Below are 24663 nucleotides of genomic sequence, written 5' to 3' on the forward strand. Positions count from 1 at the left end.
CTGTCATTGTTGTTCATCATCGTCGAAACTCATTAAGGGAGGCCCACATTAATACCCTTTCATATAATATCTGTGACTCTCCAAATAAAAAAAATCTGGTCCCTGACCATATTTCTATTCAGTTTCTAGAGTGACGCCTTTTTCTCTTGTCCCTTATTGTCATGTTCTGAAAAATTTCTTCTGCATTAGTTCATTAAAACCCCTTTTGTAACTCATATATATATATATATTTTTTTTTTTTTTAAATATTTTTAATCATATCCTGTCTTTAGTGACTTTCAGCTAATTTTTATAACCTAAAATCTTCACTATAGCCTTATAGAGAGTATTCCATAGACCTGCCATCATCATCTTGATGATAAGTGAGTATAAGGATGTTGTCTTTATTCCTCATTATAGAAAGCTTTAATAAGCTACATCTAGATAATTGTGCACAGATTTGGTTTCTGAGTTTCTTGAGGGATGAAGTAGCGGATAAGTTTCAGAGTCACATGACTAATTATCATTTTGCACCTAAGAGCACTTTGAGCTCTTTAGCCTACTCTTGCAATATACTTTCTTAGGAATGAAGAAGTAGTGGAAAGTTCCAAAATCACATTGCTAATTATCATTTTGCATCCAGAGCACTTTGAACTCTTTTGCTTACTTTTACAATATGCCTTCTTAACCTAAACACACACATGCCCCACTATCACTCCTAAACACCTAGCTTCAACAATCTCCTACATTCCAGAAACTGGGCTGCAGGAAATTGATGAAAAAAATTATGTTCAGCATTGAAAAATTAGTCTGTGTGTGTAATACACAGCTTTTAATCTTTGAATCCCAGTTCACTTTGCTACATAATAAATAAATAAATAAATAATCAGCTAAAGCCTCTTATTCCTTTATAGGGAGTAGGTGAGGCCTTTTAACCTTATCTAGCTTTTGGAGACTGAGTGGGCAGTTCAGTCTCCACAAGTAGCCAATCAGAGATAGCTGGCCCATGACAATCACTAATTATAAGTGGCAATCAATGAAGAGACAGGAAACAAGTTCTGCCATCTCTTAGAACCTAACCCTAACAGAATATATGCCTGTCTGAAATCATGAGAGATTTTCTTGAGTTTATGGGACAAAAAACCAGAGTTTCAGGGAGAAAAAAAAACACTTGCTCATTCCAGAGATCAATAAACTCAGGAACCACTCAAAATAGGTTTAGAAAAAGTTCCTGCAGTCAGCAACAAGACTTGAACAAGTCTATCTTTGGGTGGCCTAGTGCATAGGATGCAAGTGCCACTTCCTTTCTTCACAGTGTCCGTCTATTTAAATCATCCCGTATGATCTCTACATTATCTTTATTATGCAAATTCTACTTAATTTTTTCATCATCTGACACTGCTGGGCATTCACCTTCTCCTGCATTGTACTCCCTAAATTTGATGCCTGCCCATTAGCCCCTTTTCTAATCCATGTTATTATCCTCATTATCATCATCATCAACAAATTCCTGCCATGTACCCTCAAGGGGTGTACAGGATATGACAGTACTACATGAAAAATTTACATCATTACTAACTTCCTATCTACAATTTTCCTCCAAATCAGTCTCTTACTTGTCAAGACTCCAACATTATCAGATCTTATATTTCTATCGTATAAGGCACTTTGTACCATATCAATCCACCTATATCTTGGTCTTCCTCTGGGTCGTTTTGCTGCCAACCTGGCAGAGAACACTTGTTTTGCTAATCTTTCCTCTCTCATTCTATTTAAGTGACCATACCACCTGAGATTAGCTCTGCTAATGCATCTCCTGGATGCTGACAATGTCAAGTTCTTTCCTAATATCCTCATTTTTAATATGATATTGCCATTGATGCCATCTGTTCACGCCTCTAATCTTTCTCAGGACTCTCACATCTGCGGTCTCTAGTCTTTGGTCAAGTGTTTTACTTCTGACCCAGCTCTCAGATCCATAAGTTAAAACTGGTTTGAACACTGTCTTGTATACAGCTAATTTAGTGTTCCGACTAATTTCTCTCTTATTCCATATGAATTTATTCAATTGACTTCCCACCATACCAGCTTTGCTGATTCTGTTGGCTATTTCTATATTTAATTTACCATCTTCAGTAAAAATCGTGCCTAAGTAGCTGAAATGTTTTACTTGTTCCACAGGTTCTCCATTCACAACACAGTTGACATTTTCAATGATTCTGCCTATTTTCATTGTCTTTGTCTTTTTATTGATGACCTTCATACCATATCTATTACAACAGCTATTCAATTTAGTCAGAGAATCTTGCAGATTTGTGGCGGATTTATTTAGAAGTATAACATCATCCGCATAAAGCAAAGAGCTGACATTAACATCTCCAATTTTGATATCAGCATTATCCTCATTATTATTATTATTATACAGGCACCTACATGCAGTCTGAAGACTCATCACGGGAGACCCAATCTGTCCATGCAATCTATCATACTTCTCCTTGAATCCGTTAACAGACAAAGCAGTCACAACTGACTCTGGCAACTCATTCCACTCATTCAGAACTCTCCAATCAAAAAATGTAGTTCTCACACCCCTACTAACCACACCCTTCGTCATCTTCCATGGGTGACCCTTTGTTTTTGTCCCTCTAGCCAAGTGCTGAAACATTTCTCCTGCATGTATCCTATAAAAACCCTTTAAGCAACTTAAATGTTTCTATCATATCCCTTCTTTTTTCCTATCAACCAACTTCTGCAATCTACACACCTGAGTGTATCCTCATAGGGAACATTCCACAGGCCACTCACTATCTTGGTCACTTGCCTCTGAATCCTCTCCACTACTTTCTCATCCTGAAGAAACCTAGGGTACCAGAGTTGAGCACAGTAATCCAAATGTGGGCAAATCAAGGTATTAGAAAGAAGAATAACAACTTCCTTATTTCTACTTGTTAATGTGTTCTTCAATACCTAAGTGATCTTATGAGCTAGCTTAGCAACCTTACCAGTATGTCCTCTAAACTTTAACTCTCTACCACTACCCTAAATCTTAAGTTTCATCTATTTCCTGGATTCTAGTGCCAGCAATGTGATACACAACTTGTAATTTCTTTTTCTCAAAATGCATAATTTTACATTTCTCCACTTTAAACTGACATCCATTAACTTTTGCCCATACTGACAGTCTATTTAAATCATCCTGCAAGTTCTCCACATCGCCTTGATTAACTATTACTGTACCTAATTTTGCATCATCAGCAAAAAAGTGAATATTTCCTTTCAGGTTATTTCCTATATCATTTATGTACAAATTAGACAGTAATGATCCCAGCACTGAAAAGTGGTATGCCACAAGGTGGCATACCACTAGTCACCTTTTTTTTGCCTTGATTCTTCCCCTCCATTTACCAATTTTTGATATCTATCCAACAACCACCCTCTTATCCAATTAACCAGTGTTATATCCATTCCAATATGTTCTAAAATAACATGTGCATAACAAAGTTCCATGTAGTATTCTGTCAAATGCCTTTGCAAAATCATCATGTAACCTTTTTCTTTATCCAACTCAGCTGTTAATCTGTTATAACATTATACCAAGTTAGTAAAATACTAAGGCATGACTGACCCATCACAAAGCCATATTGACCCTCGTACAGTATCATATTTTTATCTATTCATTTTGAATTCTCTTTTTGACCAAGTTTTCTAGTACCTCTGCCACCAAACCTGAGATACTGATTGGTCTATAATTTTCTACTGTAGTCTTAGAATCCCCCTTATGCAAGGGAATTATTTTGTCCTCTTTTGACTCCCTTGGAACTCTACCAGAGCTGAGACTTAAATTAAAGAGTCTAGCTAGAGGCATTGCCAATTCACTTGCACATCCTTGCAAAACCCTAGCTGATGTCCTATCTAAGCCCTATGTGTAAGTGTTTTTAGAATACCATACCGTTGGGCTGAATGATTGATGATGTGATGTTTTATGCAGACATCTTCCAGACGTATGTGTGTGTTGGCTTTCTGTAAATGGAAAAAGATAATGATCCATCTGGAAGGCGGCTGACTAATATGTCAAGAAAATGCAGTTATTAGATTCTTTTTCTACTGTGAAGTGAATTTGGGGGTATTTAATGTTTAATGAAAGAATCCAAGGTGTCTTTTCCATAGGAGGGCCAAATAGCAAACACATCAACAAATCATAATCATACTAAGAGCTTGTATGTAACTGTGGTAAGTATTTTGTTTTCGACATGTTCCATGTAAATGTTAGAAAAGGAGGGGGAACCCATAGTAGTAGTAGTACCATTAATCTGTTTGTAGATTTTTCCTCTTCGTGTAAAGTAACCCGCATACATAATAAATTTGAATAATTCAAAGATATCACGATTAAATTTAGACTTTATTAAATTAAGTGTGTCTATTTAGTGGTACATAAATAAGTAATAACAGCGAATAATGAGTAAATAAATAAGTAATATCAAAACTAACCATTATGTCTGAATCTTTAAGGGCATTGTTTATGGATATGATTTTTAACTAATGATTTGAAATAGACTGAATTTTTTACAAATGTAGAGGAGTTGCTAGTAAGGGGTGGCAAGACACTTAGCTATCTGTTGGCCAAGTTTATAAGTAGGATTATCTATGATATCGACTATAGGTTTAAGGGAATATTAGATTTGTGGATTTTAGGCACTCCATAAATGCAGGGTGGTTTAACATAATCAGTTTTATTTTATTGATGATTTCTTTCAGCCGGTTAGTCACTTTTTTCAATAATTTGCAGACTTTTTTTCCTTGGAGACATATTGGGGTCTCGATCTATAATTTGGTAAGTAGAACTGTCACATAGATGTTGCATTTTTTTCTTGTATTCCTCTTGATCTATGATAACTCTTGATTACCCTTATCAGCTTTAGTAATAACAATATTTTTATTCATATTATATATTTTACTATATTCATATCATATATGTATTTTATAGTCACGATTCTCTGTTATCATTGAACAATTCTGTATGTTATATATCATGAAACCAAGCACTTCATAATATTATGCAGTCACCACCTCTTTGAGCCCTACAGTGGCCTGCACTGCTTTCTGAATTAAAAGGTTGACTTCCAGATCTAAGGTAAATAAAACTGAATTTGAGAACTCGACATTTAGAATAAACAATACTTCTGAAAAGACTGAAAACAGTGTCAAAGAGAAACTTGGAGAAGAAAAAGCTGAGTTCAGTACAAATAGAGGTTATTGATATCAGACTTAGTTGAAGACACATAAGTTTTGTACATCTTGAAAAGGCATATGATGAAGTGCCAAGGAAAAAGCTGTTCAGAATGCTATAAGTTATATGGTGTAAATGGGACTTTACTGAGCAACATAGTCTCTATTTGAGTTGTGAGTAGTTAGATCTGAAGAAGGTACAAGAAGATTGATGTAAAATCATGTGTGAGATGAGGATGGGTACTGTCGACACTGTTATTCATCATCTCTATGGTAGAAATTATGGAGGAAAGTGACATTATGCCTAATATCGAAATTGGAGATGTTAATTTTATCACTTTTTTTTTTTTTTGCAGAATGACGTTATACTTATATAATCCAATAAAAGTGTATAGGATCTCTTATCTAAATTTAATAACTTCTGCAACAAATTTGGTATCAAAAATCAGCAGTAAAAAAGATGAAAATAGTAATATAAAGTTCTTGACTTTGAAAGTAGCCAAGAACATGGAAACTTTGTTAATAGATACCATAGAATGAGTAAAGTAAAATATATAAAGTACAGTTATAGTTAACTCTCACTACAGTAAATTCGTGGCAATCACAGGTACAGTTTGCTTTAGTAAAGTAAATCTTTTACTTAAATATAAAGAGCTAATAAGCTTCATTTCGGCAATGAAAACATTACTTAAATTAAGGGGATATTAAATCCCACATAGTTTTAAAACCGAATAAGAAACTCAAAGATTGGAATCAGAGAGTTTCTTGCCGAATATAGTAAACTATAAAGTATCGGCGACACTAGCGTTAGGAAATGCAAGTGATCCTAGTACGTAGTGCAATACCGGACGACTCGTTGCAAAGGTGGAGGAAGTTCAGATCGCTATTCTTAGGAACCTTTGCAACGAGTCGTCCGGTATTGTACTACGTACTAGGATCACTTCCAATTGCTAACGCTAGTGTCGCCGATACTTTATAGTTTACTATATTCGGCAAGAAACTCTCTGATTCCAATCTTTGAGTTTCTTATTAGGTTTTAAAACTATGTGGGATTTAATATCCCCTTAATTTAAGTAAATCTTTTAGCATAGGCATATATGTATGAGTTTTCCATCAGGGTTTTCAATGGTTTGTTATTGCTGTAGTGAGAATCAACTGTATTTTGGCAAATTTTTCAGTTAAGATGACAAATTAAATGTGGAATAGGTAACAAAATAATCAAAGCTGATATTATGGGAGTCAGGTGAATAAATTTATCAACTTTAACTTATGGATCTGAGAGCCAGTCTAAAAAAAAATACTTTATCAGAGACCAGAGGATGCTTAAGGTGAAAGTGTTTGGTGAGTCCTTGGCTTGTGGTGCACCACAAAGCTAAACAAATGCATACAGGCTGGCAGTTTGGGATTTAACTGACCAAATTATATTCTTATTGGCTTAAACCAATATAACATGTTTGCTACAACATGACAGAATTTCATGCTGGGTGCGTTGTTGCCCTGTTAAATTTGTCAAGAAACCAGGGCATATAGCCGAAACTCCACTACTAGAATAAATCCTAATTCAGCATCACCAGAGTTCAAGATTGACATCATCAATGAAAAAGAAATGGAACTAGCAGAAGAATTTGGTAAATACCAAAGCGATGTAACAGACGTTACCAAAACAATGAAGACAAAAAAACCAGGTCATTTCTAAGCAACAGATACGAGATGTTATATTTAAACAGTAATGATCAGAGAAAGGAAGGAGTAGCTATATTCAACACTAAATACTAGGATAATCACCTTGAATGGCAGGAGTATCAAGTAGAATGATGTGGACATTTATCAGAATGAGAATTGGAAAATGAGACTTATTTGTGCCTATGGTCCCATACAAGGTTTTACTAAGAAGAAATGGAGGAATTTTTCAAGGCATTAGAGATAGTAACAAACACCAGAGTAGGAGATGATTACCAGAAATATAGAAATGATTGAGGGAATTTTGGAGAAAAGAGCCACCATGCCAGATTCCTACTCTTTTTAACTGCCATTCCTGTAACTAAATCATCCTCTCACCTGCTTCTCATGGATGCCTGTAACTTTTGGCCAAGATGACTTAACCAGTGCTCCTAATTCATTTTCTTTGTTCTGGATTCTTCTGGCATTATTATACATAATTTTCAGTATCCCTATGGTTCACAACTGTACTAGCATTTTGTAGTGACCATACCTTTATTTTTTTCCTGTTCGCTATTTTAGAAAGCCTTAACTTTGATATTAGGCAGGAATTTTGAGTGGAGTGGGGAATGAAGGACCTCATTCTAACATGGATAACATGACTTCTGTAACTTGATCAGAAAAACTATCCTGATCTGAAGAATGGAAAAAGTAGTCTTACCATGGAAAGGTGAAGTCTTGGAGATGTTCCCACTTGGCATTGTTGTAATGCCAAAAGATTTAAGGTTTAAGAATGACTGAAAGAAGGGTATTTTACTAGTGATGAAACTTGTATGAGAATATGACCTGAGTTAATGAGAGCAGTAGTGACTTCAACAGTGTATCTAGAAGGAGAACTGATAAAAAAAAAATCTTTTAATGTTGGGTGAGTTGAGGATTATCAAGTATTCTAGTTGATCAGTGAACAATTTAGTTTTGCTTATTGCTTGTGGCAAATACTTTAGAGGAGTGGCTGGCTCATTCTTCAAACCAAGTTTAAATAAGTGTTCAATTTTCAGAATAAGGAGAACAGAGCAGAACAGTAAAGAAATCAGATAAATCATATTAATGGGGACAAGGAAATCTTAAGCCAGAGAAGGTAAAAAAGAGGAGTTTCAAGATATGGTATCCTCTTGAAAGGAATAGCAGACCATTTCAGTATTCTGAAATTATTATTATATGGAAGATTGGCTTTTTTTATGATTTTAAATAAAATGATTATTTTAAATTATTAATTTTATCTACATCCAAAATATATGGTAGAATCTTGAAACAGTTTGCTTAATGTTTATTTCATCAGGTTTTTTTCTTGTAGGTAGCCCACGAAGTAACATAGCTGCAAACTTCCAGAATGTCTCTCCAGTAGAAACATTACCTCCTATTGGAGTATTTTGGGATATTGAAAACTGCCAGGTTCCAAAAGGAAAATCTGCAATTGCATTAGTCCAGTGTATTAGACAGAGATTTTTTACAGGTTATCGAGAAGCAGAATTCATGTGTGTGTGTGACATTAGCAAAGAAAGAAAAGAAATCATTCAAGAGTTAAATCTGGCACAGGTATGTTAATATGATTGTAAACAGCTTTAGACATACATATGTAACTGCAGAAAAGAAAGAGAGAAGAATTTTATATATACTCTATAACTGTGGAACTGCTCCATGTCACACAGTAACTTTTAGGTCATGTGGTACAATCTAAATCAGGGGCAGCTTGTGCATAGGCACTGCAGAACTGCAGCACCCCTAATTTTTCTCAATATATAAATATATTTATTAATTTATTTATATTTGCTTGTAATATTTAATTTTATCATCAACAATCCTATACAATTCTCTTATTTTGTATAAAAAAATAATAGAAATCCACCTTGTAACATTTAGGAGGGCAAATGATGCTAGCAACACTGTGTTTACTACAGTGTCATATTGCTACGCATGCAAGCATATGCACGTCATAGTGAGATGCAAGCTATTAGTGTAATGTGGCACTGTGCGTTGTGCAGTTCCACTGTTGTTTATATGCAGTTTGCACCAGTAGTAGAGTGTTCATAGTGCTTATCATGTTTACTCCGACTCTTTAAATATTTGGACATTACAATTAAAGGATTTAATTGTAATGTCCAAAAATTGTGAATCCATTCCTTTAATTACAATTAAAGGAATGGATTTTATTTTTAAGTAATTTTGAATTATACTAAACTGTATAATTTTACCGATAACAAACAATATTTTTTCATGAAACAAAACAAGAAGAATATATTTTATTTTTAAATAATTTTGAATTATACTAAACTGTATAATTTTATCGATAATAAACAATATTTTTTTGTGTTTAATTTTTTACCATAATTTTGATATTTTATCCAAACACGTATACACTGTACTTACAGTGTGTGTGTATATTTCGAAAGTTGCAGCACTCCCATGAGCCGCCACTGATCTAGATGTAAAAATGCTGATATTTAAAATATTTTTTGGGGTAGTAGATGAATCTCATTATTTTATGAGGTGTAATTATTTTGGAAATCTGAGGTGACATAAAAAAATGACTTTTGATTATAAAACTAGAGGTTTCCAGTTTATTTAATCTGTAACCTGACTGTGGTGCTAGTGAATTCTAGGTTTTCATTCTTTTTTCAATACAAGATGTATATAAAAATCTATTTTTTTTTAAATTCTTAATTTGGAGAGCCTGTGTAGCTCAGCGGATGTGGCGTTTGCACACCGCCACGCTTGGCCGCACGAAGGAAGACTTGGTTTCGAGTCTAGTCGGCGACTAGAGGAAATTTTTCTAAGCCTTTTTTCGACCGGTTCCCGAGTTAGTCGATCTCTGGCACGGGCAAGCTGGTTTTTCCTCCCGGAAACTCGGGTTTTTCGTCCTGTAAACTCAAGAAAATCGACCGTAGAACCCACATTATTTCAGACATTAAAAAAAAATATTGTGTTAGGGTTAGGGACCACGAGATGGCGGCACATTTGAGCCGTCTCTCTTCACTGCGTACCGCTTAATTAGTGATAGCCTTGGGCCATCTGTCTCTGATTGTGTACCAGTGGAGATTGAACTGCCCACTCAGTCTCCAAAAGTTAGATAGGGCTAAATGGCCTCGCCTACTCCCGTATACGGGAATAAAAAGGCGTTAGCTGATTTTTTTTTTTTTTTTTTTTTTTTTATTTGTAGAAAACTAGTAAAAATTGGGTACTACTAATGTAATATAGGTTAGATTATGTAAGCTTAGATAACACTGGCCAACAAAAAAAAATTTTTTTTCTGCTGATTATGATCTGACTCTTGTTTTATACTAATTTGGGTGTGCTGATTTCAAATATCAAACCCATTTTTCTCTATCATGTCAGGTTTTTACTCTATGGCATTTTCTTTTTGCTAATTTTTAAGTTTTTTAAGGAGGCAGTACTATTTAGAGGATCAAAAAAATCGATTTTTTAATATTATTTTCTGAAAGTATGTACTTTTAAAAATCTGTTCCTAACTTTTTATCAAGAAATTCGAAAAATTCCCGAAGATATAGCCTATTATTCAAAGCGGTGCACAGATCAGAATTGGAGCGCTCACCGCTCTCGCTTGTTAGTAAACGAATAAATGCGTAAGAACCTGCAACGGCACGTACTGGCGCTTTGAATGCGAGAGAGGCCAATAACTGACCTAATACATTTAGGTGATGAAAAGTAGGCAATGACAACTGCCTAAAACAAATGAATGCTATATGTGTCATAGCGGACAAAGAACGATCGAAATCAGTCAATCGTTAATCGATCGTGAAAGTATGATGAGCACTTATAACGTTTCAATAAAGTCTCTGATTTTTTTTGTCTTGTTAATTGCATGTTAGTCGGCAGTGAAGAAAATACATCATGTCTACTACTCGAAATTGTGTCAATAGTATAGATTCCTTCTGCTACATTTGTGGCAGCTTTACTGTTCCCAGTCAAAGGACAAATATCACTGATTTCGTTAAGAAGGTGTACTTTGCATACTTTGACGTAAAAATTGCAGATCATGACAAGTCATCATCATCATCATCATCAAATTCCTGACATGTACCCTCAAGGGGTGTACAGGATATGACAGTACTACATGAAAAAATTACATCATTACTAACTTCCTATCTACAATTTTCCTCCAAATCAGTCTGTTACTTGTCAAAACCCCAACATTATCAGATCTTATATTTCTATCGTCTAAGGCACTTTGTACCGTATCAATCCACCTATATCTTGGTCTTCCTCTGGGTCGTTTTCCTGCCAACCTGGCAGAGAACACTTGTTTTGCTAATCTTTCCTCTCCCATTCTATTTAAGTGACCATACCATCTGAGATTAGCTCTGCTAATGCATTCCTGGATGCTGACAATGTCAAGTTCTTTCCTAATATCCTCATTTTTAATATGATATTGCCATTGATGCCATCTGTTCATGCCTCTAATCTTTCTCAGGACTCTCATATCTGTGGTCTCTAGTCTTTGGTCAAGTGTTTTACTTCTGACCCAGCTCTCAGATCCATAAGTTAAAATTGGTTTGAACACAGTGTTGTATACAGCTAATTTAGTGTTCCGACTAATTTCTTTCTTATTCCATATGAATTTATTCAATTGACTTCCCACGATACCAGCTTTGCTGATTCTGTTGTCTATTTCTATATTTAGTTTACCATCTTCAGTAAAAATTGTGCCTAAGTAGCTGAAATGTTTTACTTGTTCCACAGGTTCTCCATTCACAACACAGTTGACATTTTCAATGATTCTGCCTATTTTCATTGTCTTTGTCTTTTTATTGCTGACCTTCATACCATATCTATTACAACAGCTATTCAATTTAGTCAGAGAATCTTGCAGACTTGTAGCGGATTTATTTAGAAGTATAACATCATCCGCATAAAGCAAAGAGCTGACATTAACATCTCCAATTTTGATAGCAGGTTTAATACCACATTCCTTCATAATGTGATCCATATAGATAATGAATAACAGAGGGGATAATGTACATCCTTGTCTCACACCAGATTTAACATTAAACCGTCTTCCTGTACTTCCTTCAATTCTAACTGCTGACTCACAACTCAAATAAAGACTAAGTATTGCTTGATATAATGCCCCATTGACACCATATAACTGAAGCGTATTGAATAGCTTCTCTCTTGGCACCTTGTCATATGCCTTTTCCAAATCGACAAAACTTAAATACAGATCTTTGTTATATTCCCATGCTTTCTCGACTATTTGTCGTAAAGTGAAGATCTGATCCTGACAGCCTCTATTTGGCCTGAATCCAGCTTGTTCTTCACCAAGCTTTTCTTCCACAATTCTTCTCAACCGTTTCTCAAGTATACTTGCATAGATCTTGCCAGGAACACTCAGTAGGGAAATACCTCTGTAATTCTCACATTCAGTTTTATTTCCCTTTTTATATATGGGTACTATGAGAGCTCTACTCCAATCATCGGGAATTCGTCCCTCTGTCCAGGCTTTCTGAACTATGCAGTGCAGCCATTGTAAGACTCTTATACCACCATACTTCAGCATTTCTGGTCGAATATCATCGACTCCTGCTGCCTTTCTACATTTCAAGCCTTTGATGGCTTTTTCTACTTCAAGTATGGATATGTATTCCTGACTGCATGCCTGGTCAGTGTTTTTTATCACTGTGCTGTCATCACTGCTTGTTTCATTTAGCAGTTTTTCAAAGTAATTACTCCATACTTCAAGGATATCTTTTTCTCCTGTTTTCATTTCACCTTTATCATCTCTAATTCCTTTTACAGCACTCTTTCCTCCATTCCTAAGCTTCTTCAACAACCTCCAGAATATTTTGCCACCTTCTTGATATTTATTTTCTATATTCTTGCCAAAGTCCTCCCATGACTTTTGTTTAGCTAGTTTTACACACTGTTTAGCTTTCTTACATTTGTCTCTGTATTCTGTAAGAGTAAAAGCTGACTTATTTGCCAAGAACTTTTGATATGCTTTCTTCTTTTCCTTCACTGCCTCTTTAACTTCCTGTGTCCACCAGGGAGTTCTGATTTTTTTATCCTTGCACACAACCTCACCACATGCCTCTCTGGCAGAATCAATCAATGTTTCCTTCAGAGTTTGCCACTGAATCTCCAAGGTTTGATTCCTGTTCTCAAACTCTTTCATTTTCTTTTCAATAATATTTCTGTATTTTAGTCTACAGTTCACATCTGAGAGCTGCTCAACTTTTATTCGCTTTAAAACTTTCTTACATGTTATTCTTTTCAATATGAAATTTAATTTTATCCTGCTCAAGACTAAATAGTGATCACTTCCAATTTCAAATCCTCTGTACACTCTGGTGTCCTGCACCAGCGAGAAAACATCACTATCAACAATAACATAGTCAATGAGACTTTTCTTATTCCTAGCCTCTTCTCTCCATGTGAATTTGTGCACATTTTTATGTTGGAACATGGTGTTAGTAATAACCAGTCCATGTCCTGAGCAGATATTTGCCATTATTATTAGCTTTGCTCTTTTCTCCAAATTTTCCCAAAATATTTTTGTATGTCTCACAATCATTTCCTACTCTGCTATTTAGATCCCCAACAAGGACCAATTTTTCATTTTTCATTGTGTCAGTTGCTTTTTCTAAAGCCTCAAAAAATTCCTCCACTTCTACCTTAGTAGAACCTTCTGTGGGACCATAGGCACAAATAAGTCTCATTGTCCAGTTCCCCATTCTCATATTTGCCCACATTACTCTACTTGAGACTGACTGCCATTCAAGAAGATTAGCCTCGTATTTTGTGTTGAATACTATGGCTACTCCTTCTTTTCCTTGATTGTCATTGCCTGAATATAACATTTTGTATTTATTGCTCAGTAAGATCTCACCAGTTTTTGTCTTTTTTGTTTCAGTCACCCCTATTATGTCGATCTGGTACTTATCTAATTCCTCAGCTAGCTCCATTTCTTTGCCATTCAGGCTTCTTACGTTGATAGTACCGATCTTTAACTCTGGTGATGTTGAGTTGGGGTTTGTTTTCAGATTTGATCATGACAAGTCATGGGCTCCAAATAAAGTGTGTAAGTCATGTGTAGAAAATTTACGACAGTGGAGCAAGGGAAAACGCCAAAAATTAGTTGGCATTCCAATGATTTGTCGTGAACCGAAAAATCACGTAGATGATTGCTATTTTTGTTTAGTTCAGACTTCTGGTTATAATAAGAAGAATAAGAAAAAAATTGTGTATCCAAATCTCGACTCAGCAATTCGGCCAGTTGCTCATTCCAATGAAATAGCCGTGCCAATTTATAAAGGACTTCCTTTGCTTGAGAATGAGCATGATCGGGATATGCCAGATGTTCTTGAGGAGCAAGACCCGGATGTTGATTTAGACAATGAAAATTTAATTTCTAGTTCTGGACCGCAACGTTTTACTCAAGTGGAATTGAATGACTTAGTAAGAGATTTGGGCCTATCAAAGGAATCATCGGAATTGTTAGCTTCAAGATTAAATGAAAAAAACTTACTGGAGCAAGATACAAAGATAACTTTTTATAGTAGCAGGGAAAGTAATCTTGTACAATATTTTAAACACGAGTGTGGGTTTGTTTACTGTAACAATGTGTCAGGTTTACTAACTGAAATGAGTGTTGTACAATATCATCCAAATGAGTGGCGTTTATTTATCGACAGTTCAAGCAGAAGTCTCAAGTGTGTCTTACTACACAATGGGAATGTATATGGCTCAATTCCTATTGGCTATTCAGTCCACTTAAAGGAAACATATGAGGACATTAAAAAGGTTCTGAAGTTATTAAAATATACAGACCATAACTGGATCATCTGTGTGGATCTTAAAATGGTGAACTTTTTACTTGGCTTTCAAAGAGGATATACAAAGTTTCCGTGTTTTCTATGATTCTGGGATAGTCGAGCTAGAAACCAACACTGGAGTCAGAAACATTGGCCTCTTAGAATATCCTTAAATGTTGGAGAACAGAATGTTATAAATCAACCTTTAATTGACAGAGAAAAAATCATTTTTCCACCTCTACACATCAAACTAGGTCTTATGAAGCAGTATGTTAAAGCTTTAGATTTACAAGGTGACTGTTTCCAATACATATGTGAAAAATTTCCACGACTTAGTTATGAAAAAATTAAAACCGGTGTATTTGATGGACCGCAAAGTAGAACTTTAATGAGAGACCCAAATTTAATCAACTCTATGAACGAAATTGAGAAAGAGGCCTGGACTTCATTTACGATGGTTGCGAATAATTTTCTTTGAAACAAAAAAGCGTGCAATTACAAAGATCTAGTGGAAACAATGCTTGAAAATTTCCGGCACCAAGGTTGCAACATGAGCATAAAGTTTCATTTCCTATACAGTCATCTTGATAGATTTCCCGAGAATTTAGGTGCTGTAAGCGATGAACAAGGCGAAAGATTCCATCAAGACTTAAAAACTATGGAAGATCGGTACCAAGGAAGATGGGATTCTCACACAATGGCCGACTACTGTTGGAGTATTCAAAGGGATTGCCAAAACAGAACACACAGCAGAAATTGCTACAAACAAAAATTTATTCCCTGAAACTCATGTGTAAGTAAAATTGTTATTTTTTTATAAATATTCTTGTAATTTTTAATGAATATTGTTAAGTAGTTATGTATCTAATTATTGGCCTCTCTCGCATTCAAAGCACCAGTACGTGCCGTTGCAGGTTCTTACGCATTTATTCGTTTACTAACAAGCGAGAGCAGTGAGCGCTCCGATTCTGATCTGCGCACCACTTTGAATAGTAGGCTATATCTTCGGGAATTTTTCGAATTTCTTGATAAAAAGTTAGGAACAGATTTTTAAAAGTACATACTTTCAGAAAATAATATTAAAAAATCAATTTTTTTTGATCCTCTAAATAGTACTGCCTCCTTAAAACTATCAAAAACTTACAAATTAGCAAAAAGAAAATGCAATAGAGGAAAAACCTGATGTGATAGAGAAAAATGGTGTTGATATTTAAATCAGCAGACCCAAATTAGTAAAAAAACAAGTCTCATATAAAAGTCAGCAAAAATTGTGTTGGACTGTGTAATCTGCAATGCTGCACTAAATATCTGGTATGGAACCTTTTCAAGTCATTCCAAGCCTCCAATAAGCAAAATAGTCATCACACACACACACCAGGCAATGAAAATCTTATATATATACTGAATGAGAGCACTGTGGAATTGTTAAAAATTTGATTTCATCACTCTCATTAGTATCTTTGCTGGTATATATCTGCAAAGGGATGTACCAGATTATGCTACTCCAACATAATATTTCACAATTAGTGTCCTGCCATATTCTCCTTTTAAATTGGCCTGTTTTTAGAATAACTTTTTAAAAAATTAATTAAAACTTATAATAAAGATTAGATCTCTTTATTCGACCTTTTTTTTTTTTGTTCAATTGGAAGAGCTACATCTGAATATTTAAAACACCTCAGTTTGAATTCTATTTATGACGTCAGGAACATTTAGAAGGATATTTTCGCTGAAGTTAAGTTAGATGGTCTCATGGAGGTGATAGTGTCTTCCCCTGGAGAATTAAGTTTTTGCCTTTGCATAATTGAAAGACTGCTCAAATAAAGTACATAAGGAACTGACATAGTATAATGGCCTTTATTTCAATGTTGAATACAGTACGATATTCAGCACACAAGATACAGCTATAACCTCTCCTATTCTTAATCCCCCATCTCCAAAATATAAATATATAAATAACTGTTCCTTACTTCGAATGTACTTATGTACATTTGAATTAAGGAACAGTTATTAGCTCTACTAACATATTCCCAAATGTTAACAACTTCAGCTTCCTTCCTAATATCTTCATTTTATTTAATGTGATATTAACATTGACTAATAGCTGGAATTCTGTATTATATATATACAGAATTACAGAATGCTTCTGTATACACCATATACAGAAGCATTCGATGAAGTCTTCTGCAAGCATAAAAAAAAAATAAATAAAAAAATCAGAACTTCAGGGTGGACACAGAAATTTCATAAAACATGAAGAAAACATACTGAAAATTCCTAACAAGTATCCCAACACCCCCCCCCTCACAACAATATGGAGTGGTGAAAACACTATACAACAGGGCTAAACTAATCTGTTCTAATGACATGGCCCTAAACACTGAACTAAATCACATCCTCAACACTTTCTCAGCCAATGGCTACCCCCCCTCCCCTCCAAAAAATCCAAAAAATATTAAAACCTACAAACCACAGGCCCCCCCCCCCCCTTTCCACAACAAAGATTACTCTAAATCCATCACCATTCCCTACATCCGAGGCACCTCGGAAAAAATTACCAAAATTTTAAAAAAACATGACTTCACCTCCTGTTACAGGCTTTACAGAAAATTGGCATCCCTTATCCACTCCACCAAAGACCAACCACTTCCCCTAGACCTACCTGGTGTATACCAGGTCCCTTGCAGTTGTAAACTGTCGTACTTTAGCCAAACAGGCAGGACAGCAGATATCAGAATTTCTGAACACAAGGACTACATCCGGTTTCACAAGTACAGCCATTCTGGTCTTGCAGACCATGCTTTGGACACACGCCACAGAATACAGTGGAAGAAAGCTACAGTAATACACCGTAGCAAATACAAATTCGAAAGACTATTTATGGAATCAGCCTCAGCCCTAAGAAACTCCCCAAACCTCAACAAATTTGGTTGTATGCGACTGCCCCAAATTTGGGAGGTATACATCAGCAGACCTTCAGCCCAACGGCCAGGACACCTACTTAGCCTGCTAGCGGGCACCATCAGGACTTCTAGGAGAACGATAGCTTCGTATCTTCATTCTCAGTTACTGTGTTGTAGTGCCTGCGTGCACATGCCTTTTTTGTAAGTTCCTTTTGAAAATGGCAACGTGACATTGCCTAAATATCAGAAATATTTATTAAAGTATAATTTAATTTATATTCGGATCTACGTTGTTCAATTCTCTAAGTGATTTAGAAATGCATAACTGTCTATGAGAAGTAAAGACAGGTAGCTGAGAAATCTAGCCCTAATAACCTCCATTTAGCCTGAACTCGTAAGTCTAGATTTAAAGTAACCATTTGAACCAAGAACTGACAAGGATCAGTTCTTGGTTCATTGTTATTCAATCTATACATTAATAATATTGAGAAGTATTTGACATGCAACATACAGCTATTTGCTGATAATGCAAAGATAGGTAGCATAATCAGAAATGTACCTGATATGAACTAATTAGATCCAAGACCTTCAAAATAAGTCTAAACTTCAGAGATTTTCTTATCCTGAAAAAATAAAATCATTCATTCTCTGACTCATTCTGTTATTGGGTTGTTTAACACATACTTAATCATGTCTACCAAACTAAACACCTTGTTTTTACAACAACAACATGTTAATCTCTTTGTGAACCTCGAAAATATAAAATTTACTTCTTTTCCATGGGATCTTTTTTTTTTTTATTTCCTCATTTAGCATATGCCTGCTCTGATCATCCTCACTGGAGTACAAATATTCTTACCTCTCGTAGTTCAGTATGATGCACAAATCATCAAATTTTTTACCAGAGAAAGAACAGTTTCTTTACTATTTCATAAATAGCATAGCTAAGTAGAGCTCTTTATGTTAAGTCACTTGACAGTTATAGATTTCACTCATTTCATCACTTTTTCCCATAGAATAATAAATAGATTCGGTGAATTAAACTTTTCATTCAGCGTTTCTTCAAACATTGAATTAGAACATCAACTGCAATTGTCTTTTATTTATTAAGCACTTGTTGACAGTCTCAACTCTTTAATTTTAATATTCTCCTGACTGTCACATTTTCTTAAAACTTCCTAAGAACAAAATTCTCTGGCCGTTTTCAAATCTCCATTCTCTCTCTTCTTGTTTTCCTCATTACCCCAGTGCTGAACACTCTTCTGTCAATTTAGATTTCAATCTCCTCAGTGAGCACGTGCACTCCAAATAAATGGCAAGCAAGAAGTTATGTAGTAATGATTGACATGCTGTCTTCGTTAGTGTAAAGAGAATGTCTTTCCAAAACATAACAAATATTTCAACACTTAACAGTTTTAAATTACAATAAAAAAAAGATCGAAAGTAGCACAACTATCAGAATATAGTAAGTACATCTAATCTGAAATGCTTTACATTTTATTTTCATTTTAACATATCAACATTGGGCACACAGCAAGTGCTGATCACACATTTTATAAAATCAACACTAATAATATACTAACATAAACAATTGCAAAAAAGATTCATAATTATAAATTATAATTATTTTTACAGTAGGAAGTCAGCTGTATAAATTTATATAAGAGAGAAATTGATCATCGAGTTTCTTAATTTCTGTTTCGTTGTAATTTTTATTCATTTTAACCTGGTTTGGAAATCCTGCTCAAATTCCATGACCAAATATGGAAACCACTCAAGCCACTTCAGGTCTCCAATAAGCACTGCTGTGGTCTCACACTAGATGATGAAATTCATCTCTTACCTAAAAAAAATTACAAACATCTGTGCCTATTGCGAGTTTTGAATCCACAGCTCATTGGTGGGAGAGGATACTCTATCTAGTCAGTTGTTAACGGCATGCTATTTCTAATTACAGTTTATTTTTGAACATTTCACAAGAGAAGTAATTAATTACATATTTCACTTTGGGAGCATGCCTCTCTCTCTCTCTCTCTCTCTCTCACTCTATATATATATATATATATACAGGGTGTTCGGGATAAATTTGACATATTTATAATTAATTATATTTTTCCATAAGTTACATGTATTAACACACACTTCTCTTCATTTAAAAGTTTGGACCCTTCTTCATTCATATACAAGATGTCAGAAAGGATGGATAGCTGGAACCCACCTGAATCATGGAAGAGAATAACTTGTATCATGATGATTCGTGCCCGCCATCAAAATAAGGATATTACGACTGCTGCCCAATGCTCCCTGAATACAGTAAAAACAATCAGGCATGAACTAGAGACTTGCAATGGTGACTACGAGGATGTAGCAAGAAGAAAGATCCCTAGCAGACGATCTGATTGCGTTCGTACAGCAGAATTCCTCGCAAATCTGCAGGAACAGGTGTTGAAGAACCCTGGCATTGGAATTCGGGCTTTGTTCGTGGAGTTGCTAACTGTAGTCAAGCCCTGGATAACAAGGGTAGCCAATGGTAGGCCGTATGTATGGCAGCAGGATTCGGCCCCTTGCCACACCTCTGGGAAAAGTCAAAAATGGTTGTCTGAAAATTTCTACGACTTCACCAGTCCAAATGTTTGGCCTCCAAACTCCCCAGACCTTAACCCCATGGATTATTTTGTATGGGGCGCAGTTGAAAAAGACACCAGTCGCACTTCCAGTAATACAAAAGCCCAGTTAATGGATAAAATTAAAACAGTTTTTGCGTCCCTTCCCAGGGAGACTGTAGCATCAGCTTGTTCGAGGTTCCGAAGCAGAATTGAAGCTGTGATCGATGCTAATGGTGGTTATTTTGAGTAAATCTTGTTGATAGTATTGTAATTAACTCTGCCTGTAATGTTTTTTTGTCAATTCATTAAATTTAATAGATACAAAGAAGATTTTCTTTTTCCTTACGAAACTGTCAAATTTATCCCGAACACCCTGTATATATATATATTGGCCCATATGGAGTCCGAAAATTTGGATATAAAATTTATTGTTATATTTAAAGAAGTTTGCTGAAATGACTAATTTGATTAGGTTTATGATATTGCTGGGCATTAATTTTGTACGTGCACCTAGGGTGTGGTAGTGTGTGTACAATGTCAGATGTTCTAGGGACGTCTATGTTAGTCTATAGTGAAGTTGCGTTCAACTAACTGAGGACACCTTCGTGGGATTGAGTTAGGTTTTTTATTTTTTGAAAAAGGTCATCTGTGTTTATTATGGTTTGAGTAGTTTGGCTACACATCACCCTTTTCGAAATTCGTAGCCAAACTACTCAAACCATTACCTGCCAAGTCCAAATCTATGGTAAAAAACACATAGACGACCTTTTCCAAAAAATCTTTTGGAAAGACAGACGATCTTTTCCAAAAAACATTATCTCAACACTGAGATAAAGAAGTTAACACAGATTTTTAAAAATTGAAATTACCCAACACAGCTAATAAATTACACCAACAAAACATTAAAAACCCATCAAAACAACCCAACAACCAAAATAAACTTCCCACAAAATATCATCAAACTGCCATACATCCAGAACGCATACAAAGCCTACAAATACATTTTCAAACACACCGACTATAAGCTGGTGTTCAGCACAAACCAAAAATTGGCAACACTTCTAAAACCTACTAAATCTCACACACATACACACACACACACAAAGAAATACTAGAACACCACAATGTGGTTTATAAATTTCCTTGCGAACAAGATTGATGTCACCTATGCAGGTTTTACTATCAGATCTTTGTGGGCAAGACTACAAGAACACTTCCATGACTGCAGCATCCCAATTCCAGAACATTTAAACAATGAAAAATGCAACAACCAAAAGAAAAATAGAACACAAAATACGGGAAAAACAGAAATAGCTGTCCACCCTTGAACAGAAACATACCCGCAAATTGACAAGGCCATAACAGTAGACATAGGAAAACAAAACAGTGCTTAGAATATCGGAAATGATAGCTGTAAAATGTGACAAAAACCCATAAACGTACACCGGCCCTACATAATTTCAGAGTTGGAAGCTCCATAACATTAAAATTAGGTCACGACTCCAACCAATAGAATACAACACAGACACACCAAAGACAGAAACACTAGGTCGGCATGACATAGCCTCCACTTCCCCCCACGAGCTCTGAAGACAATACACTATCAAAACAGCTCCCACCCCTGATCCCATCACATAATATTCTTCTTCTTTTTCCCCTAAAATTTCTATATTCACCCCCATCCCAAAGTATTCTCTGCCCACCTTTAATAATTTAAAAAATATAAAAAAAGTTCTCATACTTCTTGCATCACCAATAATTCTCCCACATTTCTGAAGCCCCATTTTTCCGACCCCCCCCCACTTCCATTCATGTCATACTTCCTGCCTTTAACAACGAATGTACATCGCCGGGATGCCACTGAAAATGAAAGCTAGCAACATCCCACAAAGGTATGTCCGGTTTTTCTTTCTATATATTCTTCATTTATTTGTCCATATAAAACATCAGTAATGCCCTAAAATTTGAGTAAAAAGCCAATGACTTTATATAAAAAAGGGGGTACTCCTAAACAAAAATAGGCTAAATAGTCATAAAAAGAATAATTACTATATCTACATTCAGTACATCATATAGCACCCCTAGTGGTGAATTTTGAAACTGTTTGAAACAGTATCGGTTGCAAAGATCTTCTTTGCAACCGATACTGTTGTATTCGAGATCCTGATTTTTGTCTTCTTCTGCATACGGATTGGTGTGTATCAAAATGAATATCCAAAACTCTCGAGATTGGCTTGCAATGCAAGAAATTGAGCTGGTCTCACAAGTATCGAGACTCTCTGGTTCGATTTGTCATCACTATTAATTAAAAAATGTCTTAAATTATTTTTCCATTCTTGCTCATTATTTAGCCATGTCAATTCACAACATTAATTAGCCTCGCTGTCAGTAAAACCATCCGGGCGGTTTGCCCATTCAAAAGGTCCTGCGGGGAGAACATGGGTCTATTAAGCAGCATTGCAGAAGATGATCCATGGTTTGCATTTCACCACATGAGCGGCTGTCGTTATCTGTGTAGCCCCATCTGGCCATATTCTGCTTTGATCTGCCTATTCTGGAACAAAGTCTATTCAACGTCTTCCATCTTTGCCAGTCTAGATGTAAGCTGGAAGGAAGAGATTCATATAAGTTCAAAGTCTCTGGAGATTATTCTTGCCACATTGTTGACCTTGTAGCTTTTTTATGGAATCAACCAGTAGTTTCATTGAGTGAATAAAATTTTTCCATGATCTTAGGCTCCTATGTACTGCAACATGCCCATACAAAGTATGCTGCTCATCATTTAGTTGTTGTTTCTGCTCATATCTACTCTGTGTATACCAGAGTAGATATGAGCAGACTGAACAGAAAGAAGACCATCTATACTCAATACCAGACTGAGTATAGATGGCCCATTTTTGTAGGGCTTAATGCAGCCGGTAATGTGACGACATATTTCATTAAGATCCTTGTCGATAATTTTGATATGTGGTGATCTTTTCCAAACAGGGCTAGCATACTCGGATGTCGAAAAGCAAAGTGCCAGTGCAAAGGTGCACAGTACTTGTGGACTTGCATCCCACCGAGGTGATGTTAATCGGCGCAGAATATTATTACACGTTTGAGTTTTAACTGCTGTCTTCTCTGTCTGTCGCTTATAATTTAAAATCCTATCTAGTGTGACACCTAGGTAAGTTGGATTTGGATAATTGACCAATTTCACACCATTCCATTGTATATTCAACTCTCTCCTCGCCTTCCTATTATTGAGATGGAAAAGTCACATTTACTGGGATTTGGTTTCAGTTGGTTTTCCTTATAGTAAACTGTAAAGTTTTCTCGTTCTTGTGTGATCTGCTTCTCAATGTTATCAAAGGATTTTGCTTGATAAGCTATTGCCCAGTCATCTGCATATAAGAAGATTCTTGACCGTGGGTTTATAGGTTGGTCGTTAGTATATATATATTGAGGGGGAGACAGCACACTTCCCTGAGGTAGACCATTTTTCTGGATACAGCATATGCTCTATTTTCTTTGAAAATCAACAAAGAATCTCCTGCTGAACAGCAGTGGCCTAAATATCTCCACTAACCAATAACTGTTTGTCATGCTGTAAATTTTGACTATAAGCTTTCTAAGATTTAGTTTGTCATATGTTGCTATCAAATCAATAAATAAAGCTCCTGCTGCTAACCCCCTCTTTCAAAGCCATCCTCAATAAACTGTGTTAAGTTTAATACTTGTCCAGTGCATGAGCTTCCTGATCTAAATCCTTCCTGTTCTTTTATCAGCACTTTCTCTATTTCTGGACCTAGTCTCTTCAAGATTAACCTTTCATACAGCTTCAGCATTGTGCATAGGAGAGCTATAGGCCTGTAGCTCTTTGGATCCTCAGCAGGTTTACCCGGTTTCAGGATAGGTATTACTTTCGTTTGCCCCCATATGCTGGGTATTTTACACCCTCTGTCCAAAAAGAAACCGAACTTTTCGAAAATAGAAAAACTAGTGGCGCCACCTATTGTATCTTTTTATTGTCGAAAGCATCTACCTTCATTAGTGTTTTGTTAATTGTTTATGACATTTGTTTCATTAGAAGCCGAGTTATAGTGCCAAGAGTGACAGTGTGTTTTGACGAATGGTCGGAAAATGAGTTTCAAACAGAGAGCTGTGATTGACTTTTGTGTTAAACTTGGTAAAAGTTTTACTGAAACACATCGAAAGCTTTAAAAAGCATACGATGATGAATGCTTATCCCATACTCAAGTTTATGAGTGGTTTAAGCGATTTCAAAGTGGTCATGAGACGCTTGAGGACGACGATAAGCTGGCCATCCAAAAACTGGACTGAGCGAAGTTAACATCCAAAAAGTGTGTGATTTCATCAAAGAAAACCCGAAATTGTCTGTGAGATTGATTGAAGATGAATTGGGGGATTCCAAAATGAAGGCCCAAACTCTCTGTCAACATTTTGACAGAGAGTTTG

At 35.7% G+C, this 24663-nt stretch overlaps 1 protein-coding gene across 3 annotated transcripts in view; it reads left to right on the forward strand.

The window, feature by feature from the left end:
* Window positions 1-24663, forward strand: part of Marf1 (meiosis regulator and mRNA stability factor 1-like protein) — a 655603-nt gene that overhangs the window by 16830 nt on the left and 614110 nt on the right. Inside the window, exons 3-4 of one of the 3 annotated variants that reach the window (XM_090397519.1) lie at window positions 4766-4810; window positions 8219-8460. In XM_090397519.1, coding sequence (XP_090253645.1) covers window positions 8398-8460 — 63 coding nt within the window. In that variant the 5' untranslated portion in view covers window positions 4766-4810; window positions 8219-8397. Of the gene's footprint in view, window positions 1-4765; window positions 4811-8218; window positions 8461-24663 lie in introns of those variants that run through there. The other 2 variants (XM_090397518.1, XM_090397520.1) reach the window with 2 other exon arrangements.

The sequence above is a fragment of the Typopeltis vanoorti genome, chromosome 9 (assembly GCF_054136105.1).
Source record: "Typopeltis vanoorti isolate ZY-2024b chromosome 9, IOZ_Tvanoo_1.0, whole genome shotgun sequence".
In the NCBI taxonomy this organism is placed as follows: Eukaryota; Metazoa; Arthropoda; class Arachnida; order Uropygi; family Thelyphonidae; genus Typopeltis; species Typopeltis vanoorti.